Source organism: Schistocerca piceifrons, chromosome 4 (genome assembly GCF_021461385.2).
Source record: "Schistocerca piceifrons isolate TAMUIC-IGC-003096 chromosome 4, iqSchPice1.1, whole genome shotgun sequence".
In the NCBI taxonomy this organism is placed as follows: Eukaryota; Metazoa; Arthropoda; class Insecta; order Orthoptera; family Acrididae; genus Schistocerca; species Schistocerca piceifrons.
The window spans coordinates 122,644,629-122,668,763 of NC_060141.1; the positions used below are offsets into that span (position 1 = coordinate 122,644,629).

General features: G+C 39.6%; 1 protein-coding gene across 1 annotated transcript in view; it reads right to left on the reverse strand.

Moving 5' to 3' along the window:
* LOC124795650 (odorant receptor 4-like) overlaps positions 1–24,135 on the reverse strand; it is a 92,241-nt gene that overhangs the window by 56,902 nt on the left and 11,204 nt on the right. The window contains exon 3 of the mRNA XM_047259723.1: positions 9,933–10,141. Coding sequence (XP_047115679.1) covers positions 9,933–10,141 — 209 coding nt within the window. The remainder of the gene's footprint in view (positions 1–9,932; positions 10,142–24,135) is intronic.

Genomic DNA, 24,135 nt, shown 5'->3' on the forward strand with positions numbered 1-24,135 from the left:
ACCTTCCTCACTTAGAGTAACCAGATGGTCACAAATTGAAAATATTTTGAGTAGAGTTATCAATTGTGATAGCTACACACCCACCTTTAGTTCTCTTTTAAATGAATGAAAGAATATTGTAAAGAAACTTACTCTACATTCAGAAGCTAATCCAAATTGCTGTGCCACACTCTTGTTTCTGTTGGAACAGATAGATTTGTTGGCAATGAATAAGCGGACATATTCGGTTGATATGATGATGCATGCATTTATCATCTACAACCAATCTCCAGCATGCTATGCAGCACTCCGGTCAAGTGGATTGCTTACCTTACCACATGTGAAACACATTCAGCAGCTTACATTTTCACTGAAGATTTGTCCAACCAATAAATCACAAAATGCCCATTTTCTTAAAATTGTTGTGGATAAATTAGATGAGAGAGAAAAATTTGTAATTCTGCAAGTGGATGAAATTTATGTTAAGCCATGTATTCAGTTTAAAGGGGGGAAACTCCATGGATATGCAGAAAATAATGCCCCATCTGAGGCAAGAACTGTGCTTGCCTTTCTCACATCATCTTTATATGGCACCCTCAAAAAAGTTGTTCATTTGGTTCCTGTCAAACAGTTGTCAGGCTCAGATCTCCATAAATTAACACTTAATGTGTTGCAGTTTCTTTCCTCATGTGGTCTGACTGTTGTTGTCATTATATCTGATAACAACAGAATTAATAGGAATATGTTTTCACTATTGGTAAAAAATTCCAGCAGTCCATATTCCTTTCTGTCATGTGGTTCCCCTGTATTTGTAATGTTTGACACAGTTCATTTGTTAAAAAGTATTAGGAACAACTGGTTGAACCAGAGGGACAGTGACAGAACATTTAAATTTCCCCATTTTGACTCAACATCCAATGATCTGCTAATGACAAAATTTTCAGATATTGAGAACCTATACAAAAAGGAACTCGACCAGCTTTTGAGATTAGCTCCTCGGTTGACTCACAAGTCAGTGTATCCCAGTAGCTTAGAAAGACAAAATGTCAGTCTTGTCTGCAATATTTTTAATGAGACAACACTTGCAGGCTTAAAAGCTGAATATGGTGAAATTTCAGGAACTGTACACTTTGTTGAAATCATTCTCCGTTGGTGGAATATTATTAATGTTAAGAACTGTACAAAGGGAATTCACAAACAAAATGAATTGTGTCTGCCTTTCACTAGTGCTTCTGATGACAGGCTTGAATTTCTTGACAAATGTTTGGCTTGGTTAGAGAGATGGAGGGCTTTGGACACTACCAGTTGTCTGACCACAGACACACATCAGGCACTGTATCAGAGTACTTCTGCTATTTCAGAAGTTGTTGAATATTCTTTCAGTGGTGTAGGTGTGCAGTGTCTTCTCACGGGAAAACTACAAACTGATAATTTGGAATCAAGGTTTAGTAGGTATCGTCAATTATCGGGTGGAAACTATAACGTTTCTGTAACCCAGGTATTTGAATCTGAAAAGAAGTTGCGTATAATGAGTGTTTTGGGAATAAAGTCTGTAAAATATGGCCCAGTAAAATTTTCTCCAGAAATAATGAATGACATAAGCATCTCAGATGTAATGTCTACAGATGTTGACGAGAATCCGTTTGTTAGTGTTTTGAACTACATAGGAAATGAAACTGTTGATGAACACCAATCTGTGCTTCTGTATGTTTGTGGTTATGCAGCACCCAAAACAACACAATTGCTCAGTTGTACAACATGCACTGATTTTGTTTTAGGCACACATACCACAGATAAATATTTTGATAACCTTGTCCGAAGTGGATTGACTGTGCCATCAGATATTGTTGTGGAACTTGGCACTTTTGTATATACAGTTATGTAGCTTTTAATATCTGAAGAGTATGAAACAAAATTCCTCACTTGTCAAAATCAAAAGCAGTTACTACTCAATCTGGTTGGCCAAGGAGTTAAATCACATGTTTCTCTGCAAATATTTGTAACAGATTCATGTCTTTGTGGAAGGCCACTTACTGATATCTACAAAAAGCTGGTTTCCATTATGTGTAACATATTGTTAAATAATTATATCAAACTCCAAAATGATCATTTAATATGTTCCAAGAAGGAGGGAGTTAATAGAAAATTAAAAACATTACATAACTTTTGACACAAAATTATAAAATTTCTTTCTTACCCATAACCTCAGTCCTTAAATGCTCCGATTAGTACTGGCAAGGAGGAGGTGGCCACTATGAAATAAACTTTAATGCACCTATAAATTTCAGTCATGCTTCTGTTGCAAATCCTACAGCAAGGTCCACAGTTCATTCTGACTCAGAAAGATGTGTGAAAGTATTTAAATAGATTGCGTATCACCTGTGATTTTAAAAGAGATCTAACATACCAATGAACAATACACAAAAAAAGGTTCGTTAAAAATTATTATTATTATGCCACCCTCATATATAAAGGTGTGAAAGATATGTTGCAGCTGTCAGACACTTTTATATTAGTTTGTCATTTATATAGGAAGGAACATGACAATACATTTCAAATAACACACTGAAATAATTGCAAGTCTGCAAATAATGTTACTAGGCACCTCACAAAATTGTTTGCTGAACTTGTATCTCCAAATCTCGGGTAAGAAACGTCATAATATACTGCTATGAAGCACATGTGAGTTATTTAAAAGTTCATCGTTGCAAGGAAACGAGAATAAAATGCGTAATTCCGACATAAAGTCGGCGTAATACTGCGAGAAATTAGCTTTTCTAGGTTACTGTGTTATTTATAGGGACCAAATCTACAAAAAAAAGAAAGTGATTGCGTATTTATATCTGACACGTGGTCTGCAATCGGCGAAATCTAAACTTCAGTCTGGGCCTAGCTGGTCACGCTAGCCGGCCTACTGACGTCACAGGCTACGACGTTGTCAGCTTGACGACTCCGGCCTCTAATACAGGCGGCCGTGCCACTATACGTCGCGGGTCGACAGCCAAAGAGCAACAGAAGATCCTGAAACCGAGTTGTTGCGTCGTGCTTCTAAAAACTGAAAAAATAAGAATTTGTAATGTTTCTACAACAATGACGTCATAGAAAGTTTAATCATGTTGTAAATGTTCAGTCCTATCTTGTCAAGGCTCAGGTTCACGTCCATATGTAGGAAGATAATAAACTAGTGTATACTACAGAAGTTTAAATACGTGTTCCGAGAATTTATTTATGAAGAATTATGTTAATGAATTATTAATTTATTTGACAAGATTATTAATTTTGACAACGTTCATCGCGAGTGTGAGTCTTGAAAGTTTATTCAATGTGGTTCTAATATTTATTAAAGCAGATAACTTGCATTAATATAATTTCTGAGAAGAAACAAAACGACATCTAAATTGAAAAAAAAAAGTTTGCGCAAACCAATTGGACTGAGTGACGTAATTCTGCGTATACGACTCAAATGATGATGTTTTAATTACAGTGTCGTTCAAGAACCATTCAGAAATAATTTTTAAAAGAATTTAAATTATTTTGAAGTGTTTGTAACTGACGTAGGTGACGAAGTCTGCACATGGTCATATGTCAAAAGTAAATCATTTATACAAAACGTACCTCGTTACACTACAAGATGAGAAGTATGATGTAGGTGGTGACCCAGTAAAGATAGCTACCCAAACTGGTGGCACTAGTGCTCATTTTGTGCAACCGTTTTAGCGTCATGATCGGCCTTGTCTTAATGCGGCTGTTAGGCGCGTTAACAAGGGGCTGCGGAGGGCGCTGATGGCAGAGGGCATGGGTCGCATCTCAGTGGTGCCAGTTGGGTCTAACAGTAAATCGTGTTTCACTAGGCATGGCCTGCACCTCAATAGATATGGGAAGGGGAGGCCGGCAAAGCTTATAGGTGACAGTGTAGAGGGTGGTGGTGGTGGTGGGATCACTCATGGAAAAGTTCCTGAAGTAGTTGGTGTTATAGCTGCACCTTTTTTAGATTGAAGTCAGTTGATACGTATACCTGCTTAAAGGAAGATCCTCTAACTAAGGGCTCATCTTCAGAGGATGTAATGTTTCAAGTCGAGAAGGAATTAGCATATTTCATTAAAATATAAGTGGTATTGGAAATAAAGTTAGTGAACTCCCTACAGATGTTAACTCTGAAATTATTGGCATATCAGAGCACCAATTAAATAATTTGACAATTCAGAGGCTTCCTTTACCAGGATACAGATTAGCTGGCTGTTTTTCAAGGAGTTTCTTGTGGGGCGAGGTAGTGGCTATGTACGTAAAAATAATATTCCATCTGAGTCCATAGACGTATCGCAGCACTGCACTGAACAGATATTTGAATGTTGTGCAGGGACAGTTGAATTTAGTGAAACTTAACTTCTAGTTCTTGTTGTTTATAGGTCCCATAACTTTGACTTCAGAACATTTCTGTTAAAGCTAGAGAGGGTTCTTGATTCAGTTTGTAGGAAGTACCAGAAATTAGTTATATGTGGTGACTTCAATATAAATTTTGTATATGATGGTGCAAGAAAAAGATGTTGGTAGATCCTATGAATTCATATGATGTGATCCAGACAGTGTTTTTTCCAACTAGGGCACAAGGAAACAGTAGCACAACCATAGACAATATTTTTATTCATTCTTCATTACAAGATGGGCATTCTGTTAGTAAAAGGGCGAATGGACTTTTAGACCATGATGCACAAATTTTAACACTAAAAGGCTTTAGTACTCAACCAAATGTCACATTTAATTTCAAACTATGTAGGAAAGTTAATCCAATAGCAATAGAGAGTTTTTTAAACCTTGTAAAGGAACAAGAGTGTATAACATTATGTGAGTGCCTTATCATTTTAAATCATTCACTAATCGAGCAGTCGCTCGGCAACAGCTACAGTTAGCAAATAATGTTGCGAGAATGTAAAAGGTGAACGACCTGTGACGTAACTTGTTTATTGTCGAAGCGCCGTCAGAGATGCAGTGAGTTATTGTCTTTGAAAACCGCGGCTCGAAAAACGGACAGAAGAAGAACACTTTTACACATTTTTTTTTTATGTACGAGATATTCTCAATGAACAGTTACTCATTCTTCTCTTGTCTCCTGTAACTTGTGTCGGACGCTCATGTCTTGCCGCCGTATTATTATTGTTAAAATTAATATTGTTCTAGTGTAAAGTAAATGTGTAATACTAAAAGTGCCTAGCAGTAGATTTATTGTGCGACGTGTATGTGAAAACGTCAAAGGAATTGTTTTCATTACGAGAAGTGCCAGTCAAAACGTCATCCATGTTAAATCCTTCATTGCAGTGTAAGTTCGTCTATTAATTGCCATAAATTCAGAGTTAAATGGAACTGGTGTATGGACTATTCATTTACTATAGAATCTATGTCTCACTTCTTCATGAAATTATTTAATTTTCTATATGTTTCTGCCAAATAGAGAGTTCACAGTCACGAATTCTTTCGTCGAGTTCGGACGGAAGTTGCATGCGGCGAAATATTTTCTCCGCGCCATATTCTACTGGTAAATGCATGATAAACTATGGTCCCTTAGGAAATTCATGTTGAGCTATCCAAAAATAATTATATTTTGAATAGGCATTTACTCTCCTCTGCAATGCAACTTCCGACTGATCAGACGATCCAACAAGAAACAGCCGCACACGGTCGGCGTTCGCAAATATGTTTCCACCGCTGATTATAGCTATATGTTACAGCACAAAAGTAAACATATTGTTATAATTAGCGACTACGAACGGGGACATTTATAACTGTATGTTTATGTATACACATTACGTAAACATATAGTTATAATTGGCAGGATGTTTATAGTGCCGATAACATAGATGATAAATATAATGCTTTCCTTAACACATTTCTCATGCTCTTTGAGAGTTACTTTCCATTAGAACGTTCTAAACGTGGTACTAGCAGACTAGCAGTGATAGGCAGACCGGGTGGCTGAGTAGTGGGATAGGGATATCATGAAGAACAAAGCGGGAATTATATCAAGCCGGCTGCTGTGGCTGAGCGGTTCTAGGCGCTTCAGTGAAGAACCACGCTGATGCTACGGTCGCAGGTTCGAATCCTGCCTTGGGCATGGATGTGTGTGATGTCCCAAGGTTAGTTAGGTTTAAGTAGTTCTAAGTCTAGGGGACTGATGACCTCAGATGTTAAGTCCCACAGTGCTTAGAGCCATTTGAACCGTTTATTTGAATTATATCAAAATGTTATAAGTAGTCACTATCAAGCTACAGTAGCCCATTACAAACAGCACTGAAAGGTGCTTAAAAATGTTATTAGGAAGGCAAAGAGGATGTGGTATGCAAAGAGAATAGCTAATTTGCAGGATAAAATTAAAACCGTATGGTCAGTTGTGAAGGAAGTGTCTGGTCAGCAGCACAAGGTCGACAATATAAAGTCAGTTGCAGTAAAAATGTTTCTGTTACTGATAAATCAGACATATGTACAGTATTTAACAATCATTTTCTGGACATTGCTGGTGAATTAAATAAAAATTTAGTTTCTACAGGAAATCATATAACATTCTTGGTAAAGGCCTTTCCGAGATTGATGTCTGAAGTACTTCTGTGTGATATGGACAACAGGGAAATTCAATCAATAATTAAATCACTGAAGACTAAGGACTCTCATGGTTATGGTGGAGTACCTAGCAGGATATTAAAATACTGTGCTGCACAAGTTAGCCCTGTATTTAGCCATATTCGTAATTTTTCGTTTAGGAATGGTCAGTTCCCTGAGCGATTTAAGTACTCAGTAGTAAAGCCGGTTTATAAAAAGCGAGAAAGGGATAACATAGATAATTTTAGACCTATTTCTATGCCATCAGTTTTTGCTAATGTTATTGAAAATGCTGTGTATGTAAGGATAATTGATCATTTTATGTCAAACTATTTGCTATCAAATGTACAATTCGGCTTTAGAAGTCGTTTAACCACTGAAAATGCTATATTGCCTTTTCTCTGTGAGGTACTGGATGGATTAAACAGAATTTTCCGACCACTAGGCATATTTTTTTATTTAACTAAGACATTTTATTGTGTCAATCACAAAACATTGCTCCAGAAGTTGGACCATGATGGAATACGGGGAGAAGCTCACAACTGGTTTACCTCTTACTTTAGAAACAGACAGCAAAAGGTCATTATTCACAATGTTGAGAATGGCTGTGATGTGGGGTCTGAGTGGGTTACAGTCATGTGGGCAGTGCCCCAGGGGTCAGTGTTGTGGCCACTCCTGTTCCTTATTTACATAAATGACACGCCCTCTAGTGTTACAGGTAACTCTAAACTATTTCTGGTTCCTGAAGACACTAGCTTGGTAGTAAAGTATGTTATGTGCAACATTGACTCGGTTTCAAATAGTGCAGTTCATGACCTAAGTTCATGGCTTGCAGAAAATAAAATGATGCTAAATCACAGTAAGACTCAGTTTTTACAGTTTCTAACACACAATTCAACAAAACATGACGTTTTCATTTCACAGAATGGCCATATGATTAGTGAAACTGAACAGTTCAAATTTCTAGATGTTCAGATAGATAGTAAGCTGTCGTCAAAAGCCCACGTTCAGGATCTTGTTCAAAGACTTAATGCTGCCATTTTTACTATTCGAACGGTATCTGAAGTAGGTGATCGTTCGACATGAAAATTAGTCTACTTTATTTTCATTCGCTTAGGTAGTATGATGTTGTATTTTGAGGTAACTCTTCCCATTCTAAAATAATATTTTTGGCTCAGAAACGGGCGATTCGGGAAATAAGTGGTGTAAGTTCATGAACCTCTTGTCGACCCCTGATCACGAGACTGGGTATTTTGACATTGGTTTATCAATATATATATATTCCTTACTGTCATTTCTTGTTAACAATATTAGCTTATTCCCAAGGATAAGCAGCTTTCACTCAGTTAATACTCGACAGAAATCAAATCTCCATTTGGACCGGATTTCATTAACCCTTCCGCAGAAATGTGTGCAGTATACTGTTGCATCCACTTTCAATAAGCTACCACTCGAATTCAAAAATCTTAGCAGTAATCCATGCGCTTTCAAATCGAAACTGAAGAGTTTCTTCATGGGTCACTCCTTCTAGTCTGTCGAGGAGTTCCGTGGAAAATTAAGCTGATTCTCGTTGTATTGTTGATTGAGTTTACTTAAACTTATGGACTCACTTTTTTCGGGTTCATGAACATTTATTTTTATCTGTTATTACTTTTATGTTGTAATTTCATGTACTGCCCCGTTCCATGACATTGGAGATTTACTCCTCAATTTGGCCCTATGGAACTTGACGTGTAAATAAATAAAATAAATACCAAGATCAAAGTGCTCAGAGGGAAAAAGTAGTAAGAGAGGGATGTATTCTTTCACTCCTATTGTTCAATCTTACATCGAGCAAACATGGTGAAAGTAAAAGTTCAGGGCTGGGATTCAAATTCAGGGTAAAATAATATCAATGATCAAACTCGCTGTTAACATTATTGCTTTCCCGAGCGAAGATAGAGAAGAATTACAGGATCTATTGAAAGGAAAGAACAGTATAATGCGTGCAGAATATGGATTGAGAGTAAACCACAGGAAGTCGAAAATAATGAGAAAAGCAGAAAAGAGATAAGCGATAGATTTAACATCAAAATTCTGGACCACAAAGTTATCTTGGATACAAAATTACACATGATAGACGAAGCAAGAAGCGTATGGCGATTAGAATAGCACATCAAACATAGCATTCCTCGCAAAAAGAAGCCTATTAGTATCAAACATAGAACTTAATTTGAGGAACAAATTTCTGAGAATATACATTTGGAGCACAGCATTGTACGAAAGCAAATCATGGCCTGTGGGAAAACAGGAAAAGAAGGAAGTCGAAGCATTTGAGATGTGTGATTGCAATAAGATAATGAAAGTTAAATTTGATGTGCGGTGCTATAGCATGATGTTGACAATTAGATGCCTTGATAATGAAATGAGGAGACTAACTGCAGAATTGGCGAGGAGAGGAACTTGTGGAAAACATTGATAGGCATTGTTAGGAGGAAGAGACGACATGGTGGGACATGTGTTAAGACGTCAGGGAATAACTTCAGCGCTACTTTAGGGAGCAGTAGAGTGTTAAAACTGCAGGAAAGATTAGATATTGGAATAAATCGAACAAATGATTAAGAACGTTGGCTACCTTTGTTATTATGTGATGAACTGTTCATCTCAGGAAAGGAATGCATGATTGGCGCATCAAACCAGTAAGAAGACTGACGACCGAAAAACGCATATCCTCATAACATTAGTTCGACAACGTCTCGTTGGTAAATGGGATACTTCGCCTATTACGGTTTTTGATATACCCGTATGCTGATAACAGACTTATACCCACGCTAAAAACAACTCCATGCGGCCTTTTCCATTCTTCTAGTGTGCAGTTGAGATGTTCCTTTACCCGCAAAAATCTCTCTGCGATAAGCAGAGGTGGTGCAGTGACTTTGATAACCCATAGCGAGGACTTTGTTGCTACTGATTTGGCTGCTGTAGTTGTCAAGCACCGAATTGCTGAGGGAGTTTTGGCTCTGTGGTCTGCCCATCGTTGTTTACGGTAACTTCTGTCATCCTGTCAGCGACTGTCTGTTGCCGACGGACGCTTCGAATCAATATATTGACACTAAATAATTTGCACTGTGGAATGTGAAAAGCGCTGTGCCTGCCAAAGTAGTAGGGTCTCTGTTGTGAGAGGCATCCATGATATGGCCGCGATTAAACGAGCTGATACCGCATTTCTGTCCTACCGTACATTCGACTGTCAAGTTGGCAGCCAGCACAGCGTCTGACTACCTGTGTGTGTGTGTGTGTGTGTGTGTGTGTGTGTGTGTGTGTGTGTCTGTGTGTGAGAGAGAGAGAGAGAGAGAGAGACAGTGTTTCCAAGCGGCTTCGACTACCTCTCGATATGGACGTGGTAGGAGACGCAGTCGGCGAGACGAGCGTTCATCTGCTGCAGGCTGCCGCGAGCGCAGAGGTCCCTGGCCATCAGGTTGAGCACACGCAGCTGGCCCGCCGTGTAGATGATGAGCGTGAAGAAGAACGCGTCCAGCGTCGTGGTCAGGATGTAACCGTAGAACATAGCCACCGACACGGCAGCGTACACCGCCTGCAATCAAGAAAGGGACAACAATTGTCACATCATGTCTACATTTGAGCCTTTTCAAGCCAATTTGGTGTAACTCCTCTTTTTAATACTATAAATGAATTCTGAATATGTTAATCTAACAACAGGAATCGGGTACCTCCTAGTTCTCTAAACAGCTCCACACATGGGGGCACAAGTTTAGCTATCTATCTGTTGATAACCACAGTTGTGTAACTGGGAGTTACACCACTACTCCAGTTATCCTTTTTGTTATAATGTCATGGATGCTACCTGCTACTAATTGTATATTTCACATCCAGTTATCCTTTTAGTTATAATGTCATGGACGCTACCTGCTACTAATTGTATATTTCACATCATTTTGCAAATTGAAATTTATTTTATTTTTTAAATGAGCGAATCAGTGAGCTCTGAAAACGACAGGGGCAATGTTAATACACCAAGTATATTGGCTGACAATGGATCTAACGGCGAATATGTGTCTTTGAACTAGAGATAACCACTCGTGAGCGTTTTTGTTGTTTATGTTCTGTTTTAAGCTAAAGAAAGAAAATTATAAATGTACATACCAGTGTATATATTTTAAATAAAGATGTATTATTTCCTTAAACTAAATTATTCATTTATTGTTTTAATAATTTTTTAACCGTTTTATGTATACATATTCTGTCAGTTTGGGATTATGTTTCAGTTAATCAGCTTTTATGGTAGTTTGCAAAAAATCTGACTAATTAAAGCCAGATTATGTTAAAATATGCCTGAAGAAACAGAATATGAGCCAGATCGAGAAAGAAGAAAGAAAGAGACTGATAAACGTAGGAAAACCTGACAAAAGCGAAAAAGGAAAATTAGTTACCGGGGAAAAAAATTAGTAATCCTAATTTTAATCGCAAGAATAAATGTTTTGAAAAAAAAAATGGAGAGGATTCATGAGAAAATGCTTTTGACTCATTCTGGAAACAGGTTCTTTCACAGTCCAGAACGCATTTTCATGTGGTTTAATAAAGCAAGAAAACTCTAAATGTCATAGGCCTAAAGATAGTAGTAGAGCAGCAAAGCCCACTGCTACGCATTGTTATGTTACGTGAAACGATGGAACATCTGTGACGTATGTCAAGAATATTACTTAAAAGCCTTCCAAATATCTGATGGTGGGGATGACTGGGGCCACTAGGAAAATGAAAGCTGGACAGTCACTAGGCTCAGACAACCGGGGAAAGGGAGTTCCTGTAACTAAAACAACTGATGAACAATTGACAGTGGTACGGGATCACATATCAACATTTTTTACTTATCAATACCGTTACACCAGATCCCATAATCCAAACCGAAAACACTTTTTAGAAAATCTAAATATCCGCTAGTTATTTAGCCTCTACAAGGACTATTGTACTGAAAGGGGCAAAGCACCATTTAAAGAATACATTTACCATAGGACATTTAATACGGAGTCCAATATATAATTGCATGCTCCTCATAAGGACACTTGTATGAAACATAATTTATTTAGAAGTAAGATGAACATCTCAGTAGATGACCAAGAAAGGAGAAAAGTTGAGCTTGACTATGAACTTCACCTAGGAAAGACAGAGGAGGTAATAGAGACTGTGAAAAAATACTGCGAAAAATCGGCTTCTGATAGCCCATATTACTGTTTTTCGCTTGATTTGGAAAAATAATTAATTCCTAAAACTAACATGCCAAATCGCTTATTATAGGCGTAATTTACAAATTTATTTATTTGGTTGTCATGAGTTATCAACAGGACAAGACTACATGAATTGTTGGGATGAACTGTAGGATCTAGAGGCTCACAGCAAATAGTGCATATATAGACAACCACATGAAATGTAGTAGCAGTAGTTGTTGTAGCTTTTTTATTGTAAAGTTTTATTCCTAAGTAGAAAATGCTGTTTTGAGTTTCATGTTTATTTTTTTCTTGGTAAATGTAAGTTGAGACTATCTCTTGTTGCATGGTTATGGGCAGAGCTGTTTGCACAGTAATTACCAATGTTATTTTTGATGTGTACAACTGACTGGTAAATGTATTCACATGGAGCAGTTAAAATCCCCAGTGTTCTGAACAGATCTTTAGAATGAGCTCGACTAGTATTTTTGGTTATTATTCTTATGGCTCTTTTCTGGAGTTTGAAAATTGTGTTCATATTTTGTGCATTTGTTCCGAAAAAAGAACGCCATAGCTTACATATCAATAATATGTAACTAAAAGACACTGCATGTTACACACTGATGACAGGATTCTAAGGGCATAAGATGCTGATGACATTCTGTTTGCAAGTACCTTTGTGTGTTCACATCACTTCAGCTGAGAATCGATATTCATTCCTAGAAATTTTGCATTTGTTACACAGTCTGTAGAGGTGCCATCTACATTTAATTTAACGTTGTCATTTTTCCTCTTCAAACTGAAATTTATGGCATTAGTTTTCTTTATGTTCAGTGTCACTTGATTACTTATTGACAAACCATAAACTTCCTTGAGAGTTTCATTTGCTTTTTCGGCAAGGGGTTCTCTTGTTTTATCGTAACTATAATGTTGCTGTCATCAGCGAAGAGGATTTTTTCACCATGAGTAACGCTACTGGGAAGGTCATTGATGTATATTAGTATCAGTATTGGTCCTAATATGCTACCTTGCGGAACCCCTATATTAATGCATTTTGGATCTGATAAGTGTTTTACTAAATTTTTAGATCTATTTGAAGCATGTGTTATCTCTACTCTTTGTACCCTATCTGTTAGGTATGATCGAAACCAGTCATTACCTACCCCTCTTATTCCTAACGCTTCTAATTTATTTAATAGAATCTTGTGGTCGACTGTATCAAACGCCTTAGAAAGATCCAAAAATATGCCTGTGACACACTCATCTTTATCAAGAACATCAAGTACAACTTTTGTTAATTCTACTAAGGCTGACGCCGTATTTTTGCACTAACAGCAAAACACATTGTATTATACAGCGATACATTCCAGGATAAAACCGGAACTGGAAGATGGCTCTTTCCCACACGAAGTGTTGAGTGCTATGGACAAGGGTTTTCAAATTGATTCCGTATTTTTAGGTTTCCAAAAGGTTTTTGACACTATACTAGGGCTTGTAATAAAATTGCGTCCTTATGGAATATCGTCTCAGTTAAGTGACTGGATTCATGATTCTTGTTAGAGAGGTCCAGTTCGCAGAAACTGACAGAAAGTCATCGAGTAAAAAAGGAGTGATTTCTGGCGCTCCTCGAGGTGGTTTACTTGTATAAACGATCTAGGAGACAAACTCAGCAGCCGTCTTAGGTTGTTTGCAGATGATGCTGTCGTTTAACGTCTAGTAAAGTCATAATAAGATGAAAACAATTTAGAAAGGATATCCGTATGGTGACAAAATTGGCAACTGACATTACATAATGAAAAGTGTGAGTTCATCCACATGAGTGCTAAAGGGAATCCCTTAAACTTCAGTTGTGCGATAAATCAGTCGAATATAAAGGCCGTAAATTCAACTAAATATCTGTTGTTGTTGTGGTCTTCAGTCCTGAGACTGGTTTGATGCAGCTCTCCTTGCTACTCTATCCTGTGCGAGCTTCTTCATCTCCCAGAACTTACTGCAAGCTACATCCTTCTGAATCTGTTTAGTGTATTCATCTCTCGGTCTTCCTCTACGATTTTTACCCTCCAATGCTAAATTTGTGATCCCTCGATGTCTCAGAACATGTCCTACCAACCAGTCCCTTCTTCTTGTCAAGTTGTGCCACAAACTCCTCTTCTCCCAAATTCTATTCAATACCTCCTCATTAGTTAAGTGATTTACCCATCTAATCTTCAGCATTCTTCTGTAGCACCACATTTCGAAAGCTTCTATGCTCTTCTTGTCCAAACTATTTATCGTCCATGGTTCGCTTCCATACATGGCTAGACTCCATACAAATACTTTCAGAAACGACTTCCTGACACCTAAATCTATACTCGATGTTAACAAATTTCTCTTCTTCAGAAACGCTTTCCTTGCCATTGCTAGTCCACATTTTACATCCTCTCTACTTCGACCATCATCAGTTATTTTGCTCCCCAAATATCACAACTCATCTACTACTTTAAGTGTCTCATTTCCTAATCTAATTCCCTCAGCATCACAGGAGTTAATTCGACTACATTCCATTACCCTCGTTTTGCTTTTGTTGATGTTCATCTTATATCCTCCTTTCAAGACACTGTCCATTCCGTTCAACTGCTCTTCCAAGTCCTTTGCTGTCTCTGACAGAATTACAATGTCATCGACGAACCTCAAATTTTTATTTTTTCTCCATGGATTTTAATACCTACTGCGAATTTTTCTTTTGTTTCCTTTACTGCTTGCTCAATATACAGATTGAATAACATCTGGGAGAGGCTACAACCCTGTCTCACTCCCTTCCCAACCACTGCTTCCCTTTCATGCCCCTCGACTGTTATAACTGCCATCTGGTTTCTGTACAAATTGTAAATAGCCTTTCGCTCCCTGTATTTTACCCCTGCCACCTTTAATTTGAAAGAGAGTATTCCAGTCAACATTGTCGAAAGCTTTCTCTAAGTCTACAAATGCTAGAAACATAGGTTTGCCTTTCCTTAATCTTTCTTCTAAGATAAGTCGTAAGGTCAGTATTGCCTCACGTATTCCAATATTTCTACGGAATCCAAACTGATTTTCCCCGAGTTCGGTTTCTACCAGTTTTTCCATTCGTCTGTAACGAATTCGCATTAGTATTTTGCAGCTGTGACTTATTAAACTGATAGTTCGGTAATTTTCACATCTGTCAACACCTGCTTTCTTTGGGATTGGAATTATTATATTCTTCTTGAATACCTAGGAATTGCAATTACGAACAACTTAAATTGGAAAGAAAACATAAAAGATGTGAGGAAGGCGAACCAAAGACTGCGATTTATTGGCAGAACACCTAAAAGATGCAACAGATCTACTAAAGAGCTGCCTACACTACGCTTGTCCGTCCTCCTTTGGACGCGTGTTGTGGGGTTCTTACCAAAGATGAAGCCGAGTACACCGATTAAGCTGAAAGAAGAGCACGTTTTGTGTTATCGCGAAATACGGGAGAGAATGTGATACAGGATTTGGGGTGGACATCATTAAAGCAAAGGCGTTTCTCGTTGCGGCGGGATCTCCTTACGAAACTCCCATCACCAGATTTCTTCACCAAATGCGAAAATATTTTGTGGGCGTCGACCTACATAGGGAAAAACGATCATTATAGTAAAATAAGGGAAGTCAGAGCTCCCACGGGAAGATGTAGGGGTTCGTTTTGCCCGCGCGCTCTTCGCGAGCTGAATAATAGAGAATTATTGTGAAGGTGGTTCGATGAACCCTCTGCTAGGCACTTAAGTTTGATTTGCAGTGTATTCATGTAGATGTACATGGTATTAAATTTATTGAAGCTAGTTTTGAATGAAGTTGACAACACTGAAATCATTGAGCAAAACTTTGTGATCAGTGCTCATTCCTATTTTTCGAACTACTCAGACTGTGGCTTAATTGGATTGTACAGTAAGAATCAACTGATTTTTTTGCCCTTCTGACTTGTGTCGAGTTACCACGACATCAAGGAAAACGAATCCTGTCCACCTTATTGTGAAGTCTGGCGAAGGGCTTTCAGCTACAGAAAATATGGAAAAAAACCATTCGAAAGACGAAGTTTGATGAAGGAATCCGTCCAGTTTCATGGATAAGGATGCAGTGGACTAGGTATCAGAAATCCGATCCATTTGCAATCTTACACAAGAAGAACATGTCTGATGAGCTTCTATTTTTCAACCTGAACATCAGACTACCAGGGAACGAGGACGGCCGTTATCACTGACAAATATACCTTTGTCCCAACTCTTCAACGGACCAAGGCCTGTGACAGGAGAGGCAAAAAGGATGTACAAGACCTTTTCGCCTACATTCCCCCTATCTATGGTGCGTACTGTTTAAACCTTCACGCTTCTACCCCTGTTGGACACAATGGATCATTGCTTGCTGACGATGTTAGGGACGTTTAGCAGCAGAAACTTTTATGGCTGATATCTAATTAAATGGCACTGATTATATAATTTTTTTGACGTAATACACTGATTTTAAATAAAGAATATTCTTTTTCATTAAGTAATCAAGTTCTTTCTTGAACCACACGCTCAATCTGTGTAAAGCCAAAGTGGCGTAAGTCACTTAAGAGCTTATAACTTACTTGTAAAATGGGGATATGTGTAAAATATGAGATAAAAGAATCAGTCGTGAATAAATGGGGTGGGGAAATTTTTGCTTGTAGTATTCTGGAAATTCCAACTACTATTCTACTAAAAGTCTTCATACTCCAAAACATTGTTTAGTGGATTAACACCATTTTGGCTGTAAGAGGCTCATTTACAGCTATAAGGACCATGGAACGGTTTCATTCAAAACTAATCACCACACGCGTTAATACATGTATCCCATTGGGAGACGAGACGATCAGATCCTGTATCGTAGAACGCGGTCGGCCGTTGACGGATCCACAACCACACCCACTCTTGCATTTTCCCATCCGACCGAAACCGACGTCCAGTTTTGTCTTTCATCATGTGCCAAAGACGTGTAAATAACACGATGAAAGATCTGGATTGTACAGAGGATGTTTCAGTGTTTCCCAACCAAATCGCAGAAGCGTAGCCCTTGTCCGATTGGCAGTGTGGGGACGGGTATTATCGTGTAACAGGATGATTCCATGCGACAGCACTCCTGGGCGTTTTGACTTTATGGCGTGTCGCAGTTTCTACAAAGTGTCTTTATAGCGCTGCGCACTGATTTCGGTTTCGCGCTTAGACAACTCGATGAGCAGAGGGCCCCTGCTGTCGAAGGAGGTTACCATGATCTTACGGGAACTTGTGTGAACCACTTTGGATTTCTTTGTCGAGGGAGATTTGGAATGTTTCCACTGTTGGCTTAGAGTTTTCCCTCAGGCTGTCGGAATGCTGTCCTATAGAATCATCCTGTTTCACGATAACGTCCTCCCCCACACTGCCAGTCGGACGTAGGCTATGCTTCACTGATTTGGTTGGGAAACCCTGCAACATCCTCTGTAAAGCCCTGATATTTGCCATTGTGAAAGACAGCTGTGGACGTTGGTTTCCGTTGGGTGAGGAAGTTCAAGTGTGAGTGCGCTTTTGGATCAGTCAATGCCCTATTGTGTTCTACGGTACAAGAACTGATTGTCTTGTCTCCCAGTGGCGTAAATGTCTTAACGTGTGTTGTAAAGACTTTGGAATGGAATCATTCCATGTTCCCGTTGTGGCGGGTGTTCTGCTTTCATTATACTGACTCTCATGCATCTATAATCCGCAAGCTATCGCTCCATGCTTGGCGGAGGGTAAACGCTGGTACCACTGTAGAGTTTGCCCTTCACTATTTCATTTGCAGTGGTGCGTGGGAAGGAAAGTCGATAAACTGCACGAACTGATTTTTTTCACCGTGGTTATTTCGCGACATATATGTAGAGAAACACAGTAATCGATCGAGCATGTATTTTGTAAGCCACTTCTTTGGTGGGTGAATTTGATTTCCTTAAGATTCTCCTATTGAATCTTAGTCTGGCATCTGCTTTTTGTACAATTTGTTTGATGCGGTCATTCGACTTTTGTTTGCTCCGCACGGTTATTCCTAGATATTTTACGGTTGTCATTGGTTCCACAGACTTTCTACCCATAGTTTAATCGTACGGAAATGGATCTTTTCGCCTATTTACGCGCAGTAAAAAAATGATTCAAATGGCTCTGAGCACTATGGGACTCAAGTTCTGAGGTCATCAGTCCCCTAGAACTTAGAACTACCTAAACCTAACTAACCTAAGGACGTCACACACATCCGTGCCCGAGACAGGATTCGAACCTGCGACCGTAGCTACGCGCAGTATGTTCCATTTACTTACGTTCAGAGTCATCACGTTCAGAGTTAACTGTCAGTCGCTGAACCAACCATCGATTGGCAGCAGGTCTTTCTGCATTCCATACAGTCTTCTGGCGTTGTAGCCCTCATATGACAGGAAGGCTGCAACGCCAGAAGACTGTAACAAAACGCAGAAAGACCTGCAGAGGATAAATCGTTAGTGCAGTGACTGGCAGTTGGGACAGACACACACACACACACACACACACACACACACACACACACACACACACACATATATATATATATATATATATATATATATATATATATAATATATAGTCTGATTCCGGGTGTCTAGATTATTAAATGACGTTTTTCCTTAATTACACTGTATCTATTATTGTCTTTACTATCAGCCCCTCTGGCAGTTACAGAGTAATCAATAACTACTAATAAATTATAAAAAAGTTGTGAAGCTTAAGTTCCTCCCTGCATATAACATGTTCAGACAACCTACATGAATACAGCTGGGTGACATCTTTGACAACCACTGGTATTTCGACAGGTGATCAACTGTCATTTTCAAGGAACATAATGCTCTCTTGACGCATTTATATCTAGGAAATGACGAGGTGGTCGCTTGGCGAATTATCGGCGGTTGTCGTGTACGTAATCTAGCTTTTCCCCTTAGTTGTTTTGTTATAAAAAAAGTTGTCTTCACATAATGATCGCTTCACAACGGCCACAGAGAGCGAAATCAATCGATCAGGCTAGACTAATAAATAAACCTAATTAACGAAATTAATGGCAGTTGATAATTTCACTCAGACGATGGACCCCACTTCCAAGATATTATTGTATTTAGTTGTTTCGTTTGGAAATTCCTGTAGAAGAAATAAGTATGTAATAAACATTAGCAAGTACACGAAGAAAAGCTCCTTCATGGAGTAAGTTAATCACAAGAACTGTTAGTAATAGTTCATGATAATTACTGAATTTACACAAGTTCGTAAATGGGCAGATGGCGCCGGTAACTGGATGAAGAGAAGTGAGATTTCAATCTGTAATAGATCACTTACAGCCGGCCGAAGTGGCCGTGCGGTTAAAGGCGCTGCAGTCTGGAACCGCAAGACCGCTACGGCCGCAGGTTCGAATCCTGCCTCGGGCATGGATGTTTGTGATGTCCTTAGGTTAGTTAGGTTTAACTAGTTCTAAGTTCTAGGGGACTAATGACCTCAGCAGATGAGTCCCATAGTGCTCAGAGCCATTTGAACCATAGATCACTTACAACCGGAGATAACGGGGACTGACAGTACCGAAGTGTTTTTGCAGTCTGGATTCATCCGAAAAAATGACGTTTTGCCATTCGTGCACCCAGGTCCGTCGTTGAGTACACCATCGCAGGCGCTACTGTCTGTGATGCAGCGTCAAGGGTATCCGCAGCCATGGTCTCCGAGCTGATAGTCCATGCTGCTGCAAACGTCGTCGAACTGTTCGTGCAGATGGTTGTTGTCTCACAAACGTCCGCATCTGTTGACTCAGGGATCGGGACGTGGCTGCACGATCCGTTACTGCTATGCGGATAGGGTGCCTGTCATCTCGACTGCTAGTGATACGGGACCGTTGGGATCCAGCGTTAGGAACCGCGCGACCGCTACGGTCGCAGGTTCGAATCCTGCCTCGGGCATGGGTGTGTGTGATGTCTTTAGGTTAGTTAGGTTTAAGTAGCTCTAAGTTCTAGGGGACTGATGACCTCAGAAGTTAAGTCCCATAGTGCTCAGAGCTATTTGAACCATTTTTGGGATCCAGCACGGCGTTCCGTATTACCCTCCTGAACCCACTGATTCCATATTCTGCTAACAGTCATTGGATCTCGACCAACGCGAGCAGCAATGTCGCGATACGATAAACGGCAATCACGATAAGCTACAATTCGACCTTTATCAAAGTCGGAAACGTGATGGTACGCATTTCTCCTCCTTACACGAGGCATCACAACGTTTCACCAGGCAACGCCGGTCAACTGCTGGTTGTGTATGAGAAATGGGTGGGAAACATTCCTCATCTCCGCACATTGTAGGTGTCGCCACCGGCGGCAACCTTGTGTGAATGCTCTGAAAAGCTAATCATTTGCATATCACAGCATCTTCTTCCTGTTGGTTAAATTTCGTGTCTGTAACACGTCATCTTCGTGGTGTAGCAATTTTAATGGCCAGTAGTGTAGATATAGAGGAGTCAGTGAAATGAACTGAAAGAAGACAAGGATTTCTGATCGAATATAGAGTAATATGAACAGCAGTAGAAAATGGTATAACAGGAGTAGGATTCTTTATCAACAGGAAGGTACGACAGAGAGTGAGTTACTGTGAACTGTTCAGTGATAGGGTTGTTCTCATCAGAATCGTGAACAAGACAACACCGACAACGATAGTTCAGTATACATGCCAAAGTCGCAAGCAGATTATAAAGGGATAGAGTAAGTGTCTGAGGATAATGAACAATAATTCAGTTCGTAAAAGAAGATGAAAATCTAACTGTCATGGAGAACTGGAATGCGGTTGTAGAGAGATGGAAATCTAATAGTCATGGAGGATTGGAATACGGTTGTAGGGGAACGAGCAGAAGAAAAGGTTACGGGAGAATATAGGCTTGGTGAAGGAATGGGAGAGGAGAAAGATTAATTGAGTTCTGCAATAAGTTTCAGATGGTAATACCGTATACTATGTTCAAGAATCACCAGAGGATGAGGTAAACTTGGAAAAAGCCACGAAATACAGGATGATTTCAGTTAGATTACATCAAGGGCAGGCAGAGTTTCCGAAATCAGATATCGGGTTGTAAGTCGTACCCAGGAGCAGATATAGACTCAGAAGGCTGAAGTATAAGAGACTGGTCACGAAGGATCAATGTGTAAAGAAGTGGAATACGGAAGTACTAAGGAATGAAGAGGTACGGTTGCAACTCTCTGAGATTAAGGGTACTGTGATAATGAGAAACTCGGTAAGCTATTCAAGTGAAGAGGAATGTAATTCTCTAAAATGGACAAAGGCAGAAGTTTGAGAGATAAACATAGGAACAGGGAAGGGAAGCAAGAAGGAACTATGAGTAACAGAAGAAATACTTCACTTGATCAACGAAACAAGGAGGTACAAAAATGTTCAGGGAAATACACAAACACTTAGGAATGAAATAAATTGGTAGCTAAAGCGAAATGGCTGCATGAAAAATGCGAAGATATCGAAAAAGAGATGATCGTATAAATCGCTGATTCAAAATATAGAAAGTCACATCAATCTTCGGCGAAATTAAAAGCAAGGGCGATAACATTAAGGGTGCAGTGGGAGTTCCACTGTTAAATGCAGAGGAGAGAGTGCATACGTGGAAAGCGTACACTGAAGGCCTGACTTTGGGGAAGACTTGTCTGACGACGTGATAGAAGAATCAGGAAACGACAGGTAAGAGATACGGGACTTAGTATTAAAATCAGAATTTAAAGGAGCTTTGGACGACTTGAGATCAAATAAGGCTGAAATGATAGATAAGATTCCATCGGAATTTCTAAAATCATTGGTGGTGCTGGAACAAAATGGTTATTTATGTTGGTGTGTAGAACATGTGAAACTGGCGATGTAACATCTGATTTTCGAAAAAAAATCTACCACACAATTCCGAACACAGCAAGCGCCGACAAGTACGAGAATTTTCTCACAATCAGCTTAACAGCTGATGCATCGAAGTTACTGACAAGAATAATATACAGAAAAACGGAAAAGAAAACTGAGGATATGTTAGTTGATGATCAGTTTGGCTTTAGGGAAGGTAAAGGCGCCAGAGAGGCAGTTCAGACGTTGCGGTTGATAATGAAAGCAAGGGTGGAGCAACATCAAGACACGTTCGTGGGATATGTCGATATGGAGGAAGCATTCGACAATGTTAAATGGTCCAAGATGCTCGAAATGCTGAGACAAAAGGCGGTAAGCTATATGGAAAGGCGGGTAATACACAATACGTACAAGAAAAAATGGCTTTGAGCACTATGGGACTTAACTTCTGAGGTCATCAGTCCCCTAGAACTTTTAACTACTTAAACCTGACTAACCTAAGGACATCACACACATTCATGCCCGAGGCAGGATTCGAACCTGCGACCGTAGCGGTCGCGCGGTTCCAGACTGCAGCGCCTAGAACCACTCGGCCACACCGGCCAGCTACGTACAAGAACCAAGACGGAATAACAAGAGTGGAAGACGAAGAACGAAGTGCTCGGATTAAGAAGGGTGTAAGACAGGGGTGTAGTCTTTCATCCTTATGGCTCAATCTATATAACGAACGAACAATGATGGGAAATAAAAGAAAAGTACAAGAGTTGGATATCAATGATAAGATTCGCTGATGACATCGCTGTCCTGAGTAAAAGGGAACAAGAATCACGGGATCTCTTGAAAAGAACGAACAGTCTAATGAGTACAGAACATGGATCGAAGAAAGACGAAAGTAATGAGAAGTAACAGAAATGAGAACAGGGATAACTTAATATCTGAATTGGTAGTCACGAAATAGACGAACTCTGCTGCCTACGAAGTAAAATAACCCTTGATGGACAGAGCAAAGGGGACATAAAAAGCAGACTAGCACTGGCAAAATGGGCACTCCAGGCCAAGAGATGTCTCAAGCATAGACCTTAATTTGAGGAAAAAATTTCTGAGGTACGTTCGGAACACATCTTTCTAAGGTGGTGAGACATGGACTGTGAGAAAACATGAAGAGAAGAGAATCGAAGCATTTGAGATTTGGTGCTACAGAAGAATGTTAAAAATTAGATGGACTTATGAGGTAAAGAATGAGGAGGTTCTCCAAAGAATGGGCGAGGGAAGAAATATATGGAAAACACTGTCAGGAAAGAAGGGTAAGGAATATATGGAAGCCATTGACTCGAAAGAGTGACAGGACGATAGGACATATGTCAAGAAATCACAGAATAACCTCCATGGTACTAGAGGGAGCTGTAGAGGGTAAAAACTTCAGAAGTCAGAGATCGGAATACACTCAGCAAATAACTGAGGATGTACGCTGCAGTTGCTATTCTGAGATAAAAAAGTTGGGACAGGAGAGGAATTCTTAGCGAGCGTCAGAAAACTAGCTAGAAGGCTGCTGACTGAGAACAAAAAAGGAAAAAGGGCGTCGATTTCGCTCCAGACCGCTGTCTCAAGGTAAGCTACAACCTTCTCTGGTCTCGGCTCTTGAGGAAGAATGGGCTCCTATTTGTCCACAGACGTTCAGATACCTCAATGAAAGTGTCCACATCACAGTTCACGCTGTCATAAATGTGAAGGGACACACACCAAATTAATGTGAGCTAACAGGGGTCCGGATATTGTTTATCAGTGTACACTCACTGTTGTGGAAAGTGTTACTGTTTTACAGCTGGAACCACGCCGATGTCTCCTGTGGTGTTAAAGAAAGTCCTCTTTTTACGCCATATATGTCGTTAAATGGTGTTACTATTTCACCCTGTTCTTTGTGAATGTTAAGAGACATCAATTGTCGTGAAATAACCATGAACAGATTTTAAATTCACGTACCAGGTAAGGTAAGCTACAACGCATTTCATCGAGCGAGGTGGCGCAGTGGTTAGCACACTGCACTCGCAATCGGGAGGACGACGGTTCAATCAAGGGTCCAGCCATCCTGATTTAGGTTTCCCGTGATTTCCCTAAGTCACTTCTGGCAGATGTCGGGTTAGTTCCTTTGAAAGGGCACGGCCGACTTCTTTCCCTAATCCGATGGGGCCGATGACCTCGCTGTTTGGTCCCTTCTTCCAGATCAGGCAAATCAGCAACGAGTAGTACTACAACGCATTTGAAAAGAAATACGTCTAAATTAAAATATAATTTTCGAGACATCGTTTTTCATTCGTTCATCCTTGTTTTGCCGCTTGTCAAAACTACGACTTTCGTATTTTCATTATTTAGTGTGTGGTGTGAGTTACATCCAGTTTACGATAGAAATATATCGTAGACTATTGTAAAATGCTAATTACATTACAGTTCAATGAAATACTCATGTTACATCTATGATTCTCAAG